At 34.0% G+C, this 13,980-nt stretch overlaps 1 protein-coding gene across 2 annotated transcripts in view; it reads left to right on the top strand.

Moving 5' to 3' along the window:
* Positions 1-13,980, top strand: part of TMPRSS15 (transmembrane serine protease 15) — a 129,090-nt gene that overhangs the window by 27,688 nt on the left and 87,422 nt on the right. For both annotated transcript variants that reach the window (XM_065877042.1, XM_065877043.1), the window contains 2 exons: positions 822-953; positions 6,872-6,980. In XM_065877042.1, the coding sequence (XP_065733114.1) occupies positions 822-953; positions 6,872-6,980 (241 nt within the window). The remainder of the gene's footprint in view (positions 1-821; positions 954-6,871; positions 6,981-13,980) is intronic.

Below are 13,980 nucleotides of genomic sequence, written 5' to 3'. Positions count from 1 at the left end.
ACATATGTGTTTATCTAGTGGGCATACAAATATATTTTTAGAATTGCACCTAAAATTTCCCAGTCAATTTCTAGAAGTAAAATGTGTTTCTCAGTCCATCTCTATATCTAGAAATGTGGAAGAGGAGAAGGGGAAGGACAGGACAGGCTGAGAGGTACAAATTGATCAGATCATGGCCAGAGTATGGCATGGAGTCCTTCAGGGCCATGTTTGCACCTTTCCCCCTAAGAACCTCTGATTCAAGAAGCAAGGAGATATTGAACAGATATAACCTTTGGGTTCCTCATGCTCAATGCGCTGGGAATTTTAAGTGTTTTATTTTACTATAAAATTGCTTTCTTTGACAAATTTTACTCTGCAGGATGCAAACCTTGACTTCAGCCACTATATTTTCAAATGATAAGTTTATAAGTAAACGAAGTGGCTACTAGATACTGCAGATGATGTGATACATATTCCAATAAATTGTCCCACATTACACATTACAATCCTAGGAGGTGTAAATATTGGTGACTAAATGTCCAAACTGTAGTACTGATTTGTCGAGGTTAAAAATCAACAAAATAAACATCATATTTGACATCTATGAAGAAATATGTATCTTTTTTCAAAATTTAACACTCTAAGTTTTTACAAATGATCAATTTATTAAATGAAATATGTATTTCTTTTGGAAATTGAAATACATGCTTATAAGTAAGCACATACTTACCTAAATGACAAAAAATACATGATAACTATCCAGACATTGTACATATCTCATTAGTTGGAAATTAAATCTACTATGTGGGAAACTTATAAATCCAATCTTTTTTTAAAAGGATATGTCTCAGTAGAGTGCCCACCTGATTCAAGGCTGTGTGCTGATGCTCTAAATTGCATAGCAATTGATTTATTTTGTGATGGAGAATTGAACTGTCCAGATGGCTCTGATGAAGACAATAAAACTTGTGGTAAGTGATGACCTTCCCTCCCTCTTCCCCCTTCTTTTCCATCCTCCCTCACTATGTACTCACACACACACACACACACACACACACACCCCTCAAGTACCAAAAACTACTGGAGAATGATATATCCCAATAGCCATGTTTATTATTTAATACAAAACTCCAGAAAATAATTATATTAATATTTCCTAAACTTTATCACATGACATTAAGCATATTAATTAAACAGAATTCCATTTGACAAGTGTAGAAAGAATGCTGTAGTTAATGTCTGGGGGAGGAGATTGGCATTATTTTTCATCCCATATTAAGCTACTACAAACTATTATGAATTTGAACACTTTTTCACCATCTTATCATACTATTGGTCATTTTATTTTTGCTATTTTAACAGTTTCTAACTTAGTAATCACCACCCCTTAATTTTGATTGTTGCCTTTATTCACCTTATGGCAAATAAACAAAAGATATCTTAAAAACTGTACTGAGTTGTTGTTCTGTGAATAAGGGAAACCAGCTACAAATAAGATCTTCATGTTTGATCAATAAAATATCTGTTTTTTTTGTAAATTTTGGCATTTGTTTTGAGTGCTAATAATTTTTAAAATCACTATTATTATTATTATTTAACACTTAAGTAGTACTTACTAAATGCCAAACATGGCTCTGAGTGATATAAACATATTTCTTCTTTGGCTTATGTCTTCATTTTATCACTGGGTAATATACACATGAAATATTAACACGTAAATGTACATACAGATTGGTAAGGAATATGAGAAACTATCTGAACAATTCTAATCTATAATTTGTTCTTGAAAAATTAAACAGCAGGAATTGAACAAATTTTTGGTGTGGTTTACAATCAGTTTAAAAATTGACCATGAGTACCATTAGTTCCTGAAATGTGAAAAGGCTTTAGTTACAATTTGCTACACTTTGTTCTTCTATTATTTGTTACACTTTGCTCTTCTTGCTTGATTTTAATTGAAGATGAATGCTCCATTACCAACTGAAGTTTAAAAAATTACCTATATACTTGGAAAGACAGGCAGTTGTTCTGTTTCCCAGAACCAACTCAAAAACTGGCAATTTGACTGAAGAGTCTTCTACTAAGCAATCCTAATTCAAATGTTCTTGGATAAAATTCAAACTTCAGAGTTTAACTACATACTTTGAAGTGCACTCAGAGCATATTGGAAGAAAGTGTAGGCTACAGAATATTTTTTAATCTATTTTATATAACTAAGTTACTCAAAGAAAGCAACATCCTATTTTGCTATGGTTTTCAGGCAGTTTTCAAAACCTTTTCACAGAGAATGTGATGCAAGTGTGCCATCATGAGGTAATAAAGGTGATGCTGATTTATATTTCAAAAATAATGTGTATCGAAGTGAGACACATACCTTTAAGCCTGTATAATGATGATCAATAACTTTAAATGGGGAAAAATATATAAGATGAATAATCAGAAAATGAACCACACCTATTATGTGCTCTTTACTGTCATGGAGTTTATAATTTTCATAATAAATTAGTATCCATGCATATCAAAAAATAACCATAGAAATACCCTATGTGTGGCAACTTGTCCTAAAACAAGTTATAAGGCCATGAATTATTTTTCTTAGTCATTCTAAACTCATGACATTAACCTCACTATTAAACTGAATTCTCTAAATTTGCCTGAAAAACATAATCAAACTGCATTATTATTTTTCAATATCATGGAGATTTTATGTTAATTTAAACAGTATCAATTCACCATCCATGTCACTCACTTTCTTAAGCCTCTGAATCCTCATTTGCCACTTTTTCTCGATTCTTATCTTTATTTGTGTTTTAAAGTTAGCATTATATCTATTTTTGAAAAATAATTTAAAGTTGTTGTGGAAAAAGTGGACAAATCAATTACTCTACCCATCTAGGATTTTCAAGCATATATAAGTTGTTTTATTTATTATTTAATCATGAATGATTGTGAGTTATTCACCTCAGCACCACCTCAAACTTCTATAGCATAATTTCTACATGAAAGCCCTGTCCATCAATCTACATTAACTGAAAGATTATTTTAAGAGAATTCTCTATGTGAAACTGACCTTTGCTCTATCTCTTTTTTCTCCTCCAGCTGTGAGCTCTAATTCTAGTTTGTGTTATTAATGGAGTCATAATAATGTTGACTTGCTAAACCGCTTCTTTTACAGTCTTTAGTTATTTAGGTTTTCACAGCTTATAGCTGACTATAGCGGAACCAAGATTTCTTTAAATTGTTTTTTTCTTCTGATGAAAATTGCTTCAGCAGGAAAGTTCACTTTTTAGTTGACCTATGAGAAGAAGAGATGCTGACTCACAGCCTTTAGGATAATGTTCAGGCCTGTTTGGAAGTTGGCAAGTGTCTCCATAGATTGTTTGCATGCACAATGTATGTGCATGCCTTATAGGTATGTGCACGATAGATGGGTAGAGATCATGTTTGATTTACGTTCCTAGAGAATTCAAAACCCTGAGAAAACACACAACTAATAAACATTGAGCCAGCAGAAAGAGCTCTAAGTGGGTCCTAAGAACTCACCTATATGAATCCCATTCCATTACAGGCAATTTCAGATAGTGCAATAGAATGGCTGATATTATTTGGTAGGCTCATTGATCTCTCACTGAGAATTTTTTTGGGTGCTACACTTAAAAGAACTTCATAGTCAAAAATTATAATCCTGAATACCCAGTAATCCTACTCAGCCATGGCTGGGTTATATCTGTTTTGCCAAAAGTCTGTCCTGCTTCATGACATGTAACATTAGGTTCTCCAGAAATATCCTGAAATTAAATGAAAGAATGTACGGGAAAGTCCCTAGCACAAGTCTATATCTTGAAATGATAATATTTTGGCATTCTGAATTTTGCTATTATAAGTAGTTCAATATTATTGTAATTTTATTTTAAATGTGTTCAGGAATATTCTTCTTAATCTTTACTTAAGTGCAGGAATTCCCAGAGGCCCTTTAGAGCAGAACTAGACCTGTAGATTATCCATTTCCACTAAAACTCAGCAACTTCATAGAAAACTGAACAGGCAAACATCATATTCTTAAGGGCAAGCTAAATATTATGATAAACAATCTTAGCAATGTAAGACAATTATAGTTTATTTATCACTTACGTTATAGTCCAAGAAAGATGGCAAGAGGCTGTGCTCTGCAGACATTCAGCATGCCGGTTCCTCCACCATCCCTTCTGTGCCAAGTTCTCCCCTGGATCCTTTGCAACCTGTTGAGAGACAATGGAAAAATGTTATAGAAGATCTTTTTAGAAATCATATCTGGAGATAAACACAATCACTTTCACTATAGTTTATTAACCAGACTCTGTCACGTGACCCATTTTAGGATATGCAGTCTAGTCATGTACCTAGAAAGGGACTGAATAAGGATATGGCAAACATACAACAATTTCTGCCACCAGGGTCATCACTCAGCTTTTTGGAAATTTATGAACCCCATTGTACAGCCCAAAACTATTGATATCTTCCCCCCAAATATGTAGTGAGTGGACATGAAGAATTACTAAAGTGTCACCAGCTTTGCAAATAGGTTTTACAAATTCTAAAACCGGTCTTGTTTTTTTTCCCTTTTTCACTCTATCTTTTTTTGCTCCCTCCTGTTTGTTGTAAAGTGCTGTTGCAAACGTGATCTATATTCTAATTTTAAAAACACTGGACATGACGAAATTCTTTTAATTTTCTGTTTCTTCTTTCATTTAAAATTTCTCTCTCTCTCTCTCTCTCTTCTCTCTCTCTCTCTCTCTCTCACACACACACACACACACACACACATCCTGCTTTGCAATGACTGAGTGATGTCACCCTGATAGCTCTATATATTGCTGTATTAGGCTAATATTAGGTATTGCCTGGCTTTGAATCAACCCTTGTAAGCTGGAAGAACTGATGTTAGTTAACTTACCCGCTCTGTACCTCAGCTTCCCCACCTAAAACTTCATAAATTTGTGGTGAAGGGGACATTAATACTTACATAATGACCTTAGAGCAATGCTGGCACATAATAAACATTCCACCAATGCTAACAGTTGTATTTTAGGGCTGGTAGGATTGATTGCTCTTCCTTACTGTGTTCCTAAGTGTCATAGTTTAAATATAAACTACTTATAATAGTGGTGGATTTTCTTGCACTGCCTATACTCTTGGAGCCCACATGTTTCATGACAAACTGTGACTAAAAAGCTCCATATATCACTTAAAATACAAGCAGACACTATTCTTACTTTTATGGTCATTGAAGCTAAGGGATTTTCTCATTTATTTGGCGTGGTTTGTGATGCACAGAGAGTTAAGAGTGAAGAAGGAGATTTTTTTTTACAACTAGAAAATGATTTAGCTCTGCATTAAACAGACATATATTTTACTGTTTATCTTCAAATCATACAAATTAGCCTTAATTGTCCTTTCTGCTCCAGCAAGTATTACACATAAGGTGATTCAGTTCTCTCAACAAGTCACAATTTTTTCTCTTTAATTTCCTGAGGTCTATGATATTGGGTTATTATCTTTTCTGTTCTTAATTTTTTTCCCTTGGGAATTGGGCTGTAATAATCCAATGCATAATCCAATGCAATTAATTCCTAGGACATTATTCTTAAATGGACTTTGAATCTTAAAATTTATTTACCTTTCTTTATGCCTCTACCTTATATGCCTTTTAAAAATATACACCAAAAGTAGCAAAAAGCCAACCAAAATGTGGTATTTTTATCAAGATTTCTATGTGCTTTTCAATTTCTTTCTTCTGTTCATATAAAACATTTGATGTCATATAATAGCTTGTGTTTTATAACTTGGCAGAATTACTGTGTAATGTTACAGTGGGTTTTTCCATTTATCAATTTAGGATTAGCTTATTCTGCACTCAGATTCCAAGGGCAGCAATTTAATTTTGATAAATTTCCTTGATTTTGCTGCCCTCTATCAACACTTCCAACATACGAGGAATAAACAAAATACCAAAAGAAAAAGGACACATTCCAGGAGTCATTATTTTAGAATTATGGTGTCAACAGTAGTAAGAATATAGAAAATAACCTAAGAAAAGCTAAAGATTGTGAAAATCAAATCAGTTTTATTTTTAATGAATAATACACATAGCAAGTATAAAATAAAAAGCTACAAATTATGACTCCTCGTTCATGCTTTCAAGATTTTAATCTAGTAGGAAATGACTCAGATATAAATTAAGACAGCTGGTAATTCATGACATTAAAGAGATGTAAGAGAAGTACATGAAATAAATGTGCTACAAGAATTAAAAGAGGAAAATGAGTTGTCATGGGAGATAAAAACACACTCAAGAATATTGAATGAAAATACTGAGCTAGATTGTGAGTCCATACAAAAGGAGCAAAAGTGATGAAGGTTAAAAGTTGTGTGCAGTAGATTGAATGGAAGGATCTCTTCAGGCCCCTTGCACCATATGTATCATTTTCCTGGCCATTTTCTGATCATTTTCAGGAAAACGTATCACTAGTGCGCATAGAGGAAGTTCACCCTAGCTCCAATTTAATGGGGAAAATAAAGCAAAAAATAGTAGTTGCTTCTTTAAATTGGAAGTTTACAATTAAGGTGTATTTGTTTTCTTACAAATATAAAAGAATATACTAAAAATGCAACTTAACTATGGGTATTTAGAAATAGAATGATTTTCTAAAGGATCTATAATGGATCTATAAAGATTTAAAACACGAAATCTGATCTATTTCCATTCGATCATTTTAGTTTTGTGAAATGGCCTCGTATAGATTTAATCATGAGTAGTCTATGAAGGTTCGTTAGGCAATTTGAATCCCATTTCATTTGAGAAACCCTTCCAAGATTGTTTTGTCTAATATTAATTGCCATTTTTTCACAGCCACAGCTTGTGATGGCAGATTTTTGTTGACTGGATCTTCTGGGTCCTTCGAAGCTGCCCATTATCCAAAGTCTTCTAATCCAAGTGTTGTTTGTCGGTGGATTATACGGTAATATACCACCTTCTATTCCATGTTCTTAAGTCATAAAGTCTTTCTCTGATGCAGTTAGTCTTACCATATTTAGTAATGTATTTATTTTTTGGACAATTTTTTTCATTAACTACGAAGCAAAGCCTTCCCAACTGATATCCTGACCAAGAAATTTCTCTCTCATTCTTAACCTTTTAAAAAGGAATTTTGCCCTATGAACAATAAATGGGGCCATCTCATTGGGTTTTGTAGAAAGTTTTTTTTTCCATATAGTTGGCAAAAATCAAATGCTGCCGAAATTAACAACATGCCTGTATGTCTGTGTATTGCAAGAAACTGTATTTCACTTAGCTGCATCTTAGCTACAGAGTAGTTCCTTTCTCATTATGCTTGCATCCATGTGAAATCTCCGATGGTGTGATTTGGTCATGGCAGATCAAGAGCTGGGAAACCCATTATACTCATCCTTTGTGTTGTATCTTGAATAACACTTAGTTCACTTACTATATATTTGACCTCCAAGTCTTAATTCAATTGACAAATCCAATCATTATGATGATCAAAATAATCAAACTGCTGATAGCTTGTCTACTTTAATATTTGCCTAAACGTTTTTCACAGAGGAGTAGTACCTAATGTTTCTCTCAGATATTTCAAGGTAAAGATCATTTGTACTAGAATAAATATAAGGAGCTCTGAAATCAACTCATTACAATTTTTTTAAAAGTACAAGATTTCTCACAGCTTTAAATAAGTTAAGATGCAAGTAAATTTCCCCCAAAATATACAGTTGACCCTTGACAACAGAAGGCTTAGGGGGCGCCAATAGCCCATGCAGTCAAAATCCCCATATAACATTACAGTTGGCCCTCTGTTCTATGGTTCCCCAGGGTTTGTGTAGTATGCATTTATTGAAAAAATCCACATATGAGTGGATCCACACACTTCAAGCCAGTATTGTTCAAGAGTCAACTGTATATATATATTTTTTCTATTAAGCCACTGAACATTTTTCCCCACAGAGCATTCAGCACAAGTGCTCTGTGGAATTCATTTTGAGAAATGCATTCTAGTTCGTTCATTTTTCTTAACAGCTGGATAGAATTATGGTTTCCCAATCTGACCTACTATATATTTATTTTAATCATTGTGATAACTCACTAGAAAATGGGGAATCAATATAACAGCTGGTTAGAGAAGGCTAAAAGACAGAGCTTTGGGTTCTTGCCAAACAAATGATAGGAAATGGCCCCATAAAGACTCACAAGAGTTGTTTTCCTGAGTAGACATATTCCAGAGATGAGATGAGGTATGAAGGGAAGATTTTTCTAAGCACATTTACTTGGCATTATTCAGGAAACCAAGAACATCTTGTTCTGCTTAAATAATTTCTATTTTGGAGCTCAGCCTCATGTAAGTCATGTGATATAACTAAGAGCACTATTTCCTTTTTTTCATGCTCTAAAGAACATGTTACTTGTGTTCCAAAGATAAGATTTTGTATTTAAAATGGCAGTTCTAGGTAATTCTTGTCAAGTGAAAACTTAAAAATTTAGAGGACATCATTTCTAATATAATCACATCATATTTAAAGAGAAGCATTTATAAATGGCTATTAGCATTGTTCATAAAAAAATGAAAAATATTCAATTCTTTACCTAAAATGCCAGCAGAAAAGCTTAGAAAAATCTTAAATTACTTCCTTTGAAAATTGAAAGAAAATGAATTCTAACTGATCTACATTCCTAACTACACAGTGATTTCTTCATGTGATCTTTGAAATTTTATTAATACTAAATAATGATAATTTAATTGTTCAATCCACTTCTTAGTAGAGCTAGGTCAAAACTACAGGGAGGTCTTATAAGCAGATCACAATAAACTTTTGCTGTAATAGTACCTAATATCATTTATGTAATAATCACACTATGTTAATTAAAGATTTATATGGTTCTATTCTTTTTACTTCTTTTTCCATCACTTAATTTTTAAAACTATTTTAAGAAATCCACCATTAATCTAGGGATGATTTTTAAAACCTATAGAATCTAAAATAAATAAACACTGTACTTCATGATAAAATTATGGTTTAAAATTATATAAATAATCTAAGTGTATTTTCTTCTCAAAACTGATTACTACATTAGAGATGTATTAGACCTGATGGTTTGTTTTTCCTAATGGTGATCAAAATGGGGTTAAGACAATAATGTTTCTTACAAGCTTGGAAGACCAAATAACTAGTGGAGAAATGGTTAAGATGCAATTAAGCTATATTTTGGGATTATATTAGGACCACATGTAGCAGAGTGTCAGTGATAGAGAACGCAAGCACTGGAGACTGTCGGCATGGGTTTCAAATCTGGCTTCTTCAGATTCAAGATATGTGATCTCAGACAAATAATTAAATCTCTTAGACAAAATTTCTACATCTATATAGTTCAATATCTCTAACTACAGAGGTCAAAGTCATTATGAAAAGTAATATTGAATGTAAAACACTTAACACTCTTTTATATGCTCAGTAAAAATGGGCTCTAAAAAGAGTAGCTATTGATACAAAAATGTAAAATATAAAAATTACATTTAGGAAATTATCCTTCCCTTCAAAAATTCAGAAGGTAACTGTGGTTAATATTATAAAAACATCAGATATGATATTCTACAATTAATCTCACCTTTATAAATGCCTTTGTTTTATTGCAAATAAGTTGGCTTTTCTGAAACAGAAGAAAGTAGAAAACAGTATGCACTCATTTCTCTCCTCTACCTATCTACTTTGAAAAAGTAAGCATCTTTTGAACACAAAGTTTCCTAGGAAGCTCCTCTTGCATCCTTTAGTTTCTTGAAAACAACATCACTTGTTAAAAAAACAAACAAAACAAACAAGCAAACAACAACAACCAAAAAAACCTCACTGTTTTCTTGCCTGGAGACACCAAAACTTTCATTAAAATAAGAGAAACCATCCCTGATGGCAGCTTATTTCTTCTTCCTCTGTCTTCTTCAGTTTTGATGCTGGATTTCCTAAAGTTCTCACTAGCAGGCTCACTTTCCACATGGCTGAAGAGACCTAACGGAGGTAGAATTTTTTTAAACAACTGCCATCATCTGCTTTTCTCTCCTTCTCTCAGTCTGCTCTGGGAGTATCTCCTGCTCCCTCATGTTGATCTCCTTCCACCCCTGTCAACTTCCTGTGGTTACTAAATACATCTGAGGGTAGCCCATGAGTGTGGCATCTTCTGCATCTGCCTATCTTCCTCCAGTGGCCCTCAAACCTAAGAGCACATCACAATCGCTCCCGGAGTATTTAAAAACGTACATCCCCAAATCCATTCCAGAACCATGGAATCTGATATCCAGGGTTGAGGTCCCTGTGTCAATATTTTTTAAAACCAACCCACCATTGTTCTAACCTCACCTTCCTGACAGCAAACACTGGTCATATCCAAAAACCTGGGTTAGTGCTTACATGTCTTTTAATCCTCCCCTGCTAGTCGCTGCCATTGCAATGCTGACAACCACACTCCTTGAAGACAAAACTTTAGCCCTGCCTCCAGCCCCTCATCAGGAATCTAATATGTTTGCCAAACCTCAGGCCTTGCCCCAAATGGACATTTCCCAACCATGAAACTTAGAGTTTCAAAATTAACTACATTTGTGATGAATGTCCCCAGTTTACCAACTGATCAAGGTACTACTGATAACTTACCGAAAATCCAAACTTGCCATGCCCCTGGGCAGGAGCCATGATTCAATCAGCAGCCTCCACAGCCAGCCTCTGAATCCAAGTATCTTCTCAGTCTCCTTCTTGGCTTTGGAGACTAGATCTCTCCCTATTATCCACCCTTTCAATATTCAACCAGCTTCAACGATATCTATGCTCTGCTTTAATTGTTTGGCCTTCCTCCTTTTTGCAGAGTTCAGGGGAACCTTGTACCTCCAAAACACTAAAGAATTATTCACATTTCTGATCCTACACTTCAGTGAGACAGTAGAGTTATAAATAGGTATTGCCCTAGACACCTTTTCCCCAAACTGAAAATTAAAATTTGAACATTTTTCCCCATAGAGCATTCAGCATAAGGTAGATAAGCCATTGGCAACTTGATTATTTTGATCATCATAATGATTGGATTGGTCAACCAAATTGAGAGCTTGGAGGTCAAATATATAGCAACTGATCCAAATTTTATTCAAGATTTAGCACAAAGGGTGTATATACAGGGTGTTCTCAGCTTTTAATCTGCCGTGACTAAATCACACTATAGGAGATTTTCATACAGATGTTGACATAATGAGATAGGAATTATTCGGTAGCCAAGAAGCCTCAGCTTTTGTTCCCCCACAGATATGTTGATTTAACAGCGAAATGTGAACCAAAAGTCATTTATGGGAATTCCAGAATTCAGTTAAGAAGTTGAATACCCCAGGTGAACACAAAGCCAAGGACAGCTGCACTGAAATGGACAAGAAGATCAAGTTCATTTTACCCTCCATCAACTCCTTCCCCAACACAGCACAGCTCAGCACAAGTCTTGACTCACTACTTCTTCCTTGGAAGGAAAAAGAAGGATGAAACATGGATCCAGTGTCCCAGCTTTTCCAAGAGCTGCCTAAGGGACTAGTTTCTGTCTCACCTTATATGGATAAGTGATGGAACTGGTATTGTTTGGATGCCTGAGAGATACTGAGAACAAAGAGAAGTGGATACAGCTTGCTATGGCCAGCAAGGCTTGATACAATTGGGACAAAGTGCACAATTCAAGGCTTCTCCCTAAGGATGGAAAGAAAGAAGTGCAGCATGCTTCCAACATTCTGTTTCAAGAGCTTCCCCAGCAACGGGTATATGTCTTGCATGAATGTGGAGCTGATGAGCCAGCACAATTTGCATGGACTGTGGCTGCAGAGAAAAAGGTATAGTTGGGTGACTTGCTGTGGTAGGACCATAGAATATGCAGCACCACATACAGACACCAGAGAGAGCAAAAAATTAGACACCACTGAAAAAGAAACTTACAAGGTTCTAATTGCTCTTGAACAGTCAATGGATCTCATACTAAATCAAAAAGGAAATTAGAAAATGTCTTGAAGCAAATGAAAAACAACAACAGCAACATACCAAATCTTATGAGATAGAGAAAAAGAAGTGCTAAGTGAAATAACCTAGAAGGAAAGGATAAATCCCTAGAAACTTACAATCTACTAACACTGAATCATAAAGAAATACAAAATCTGAACAGACAATTTACTAGTAAGAAGATTGAATCAGTAACCAAAGACCTCCCAACAAAAAAACCATGACCCACTGGTTTTACTGGTGAATTCTACCAAATATTTAAAGATGAGTTAATACTAATCTTTTTCAGACTCTTCCAAAAATTGGAAAAGAAGGAACACTCACTTTGATACCAAAGCCAGACAAAGTCACCACAAGAAAAGAAAACTACAGTCCTGATAATATACCCCTGAAAATATAAATGTACAAATCCTTAAGCAAAATACTAGCAAACCAAATTCGATGGAAAATTAAAAGGATTATACACCATCACCAAGTGAGATTCATCTCTGGGATGCAAGGATGTTTCAATATATAAAAATCAATCAACTTGATATACCACATTAACGGAATGAAGGCTAAAAATCACAGGATCTTCTCAACAGATTCAGAAAAAGCTTTTGACAAAATTCAACACCCTTTCATGATAAAAAAAAACACTAAGCAAAATAAGGATAGAAGGAAATTACCTAAATCTAATAAAGGTCATGCAAGAAAAGTTAAGAGTAAATATCATACTCAATGATAAAAATGTAAAGGCTTTTCCTCTAAGATCAGGAACAAAACAAGGATGCCCCCTCTCACCACTCTTATTCAACTTAATACTGGAAGTCCTAGCCAGAGCAATTAAGCAAGAAAAAAAAAATACAATATATCCAAACAAGAAAGGAAGAAGTAAAATTATCTGTTCACAGGTGGCAAGATCTTATATATAGAAAACCATAAATTCCACAAAAACCCTGTTGGAAATAATAAAATAATTCAACAAAGTTACAGGATACAAAATCCACATAGAAAGATCACTTGTGTTTCTATACACTAATCATCCAGAAAGGAAATTAAGAAAACAGTCCCATTTACAATAGCAGTAAAAAGAATAAAGTACTTAGGAATAAACTTAATCAAGGAGGTAAAAGACACAGTGAAAATAATAAAACATTACTGACTGAATTTAAAGACAAATAAATGGAAAGACATCTCATGTTCATGGATTTGAAGACTTAATATTGTTAAAATATAATAATGTAATATAATAATGTCCATATTACTGAGCATGATCTATAGATTCATCACAATCTCTATCAAAATCCCAATGATTTTAAAAGAAAAAGAATCCTAAAATTCATATGGAACCACAAAGGACCCCAAATAGCCAAAACAATCTTGAGAAAGAGAACAAAGCCTCATACTTCCTGATTTCAAAATATATTACAAAGCTACAGTAATCAGTACCAGTATAGTACCAGCATGAAAATAGACATACAGACCAGTGAAACAGAATAGAGAGGTCACAAATAAGCCCACACATATATGGTCAAATTATCTTTGACAAGGATGTCAAAACTACACAATGGGGAAACAATATAGTCTCTTCAACAAAGGGTGTTGGTAAAACTAGATATTCAGATGCAGAACAAAATTGGAACTTTACCTTACACCATACACAAGAAATAAACTCAAAATGAATTAAAGGCTTAAACATAAGACTTGAAATCATAAAACTCCTAGAAGAAATCATAAAAGGAAAGCTTCATAACATTGGTCTTCACAATAATTTCCTGGATTTGAAAACAAAAGCGCAGGCAGCAAAAGCAAAAATCAACAAGTGGCAATATATCTCATTAAAAGCCTTCTATACAGCAAAGGAAACAACAGAAAACAACAGAATGAAAAGGCAACCTAAAGAATGGAAGCAAATATTTGCAAACCATATATCTAATTAGGGTTAATATCCAAAAT

Source organism: Phocoena phocoena, chromosome 4 (genome assembly GCF_963924675.1).
Source record: "Phocoena phocoena chromosome 4, mPhoPho1.1, whole genome shotgun sequence".
In the NCBI taxonomy this organism is placed as follows: domain Eukaryota; kingdom Metazoa; phylum Chordata; class Mammalia; order Artiodactyla; family Phocoenidae; genus Phocoena; species Phocoena phocoena.
This window is presented reverse-complemented; position numbering and strand designations above follow the sequence as displayed.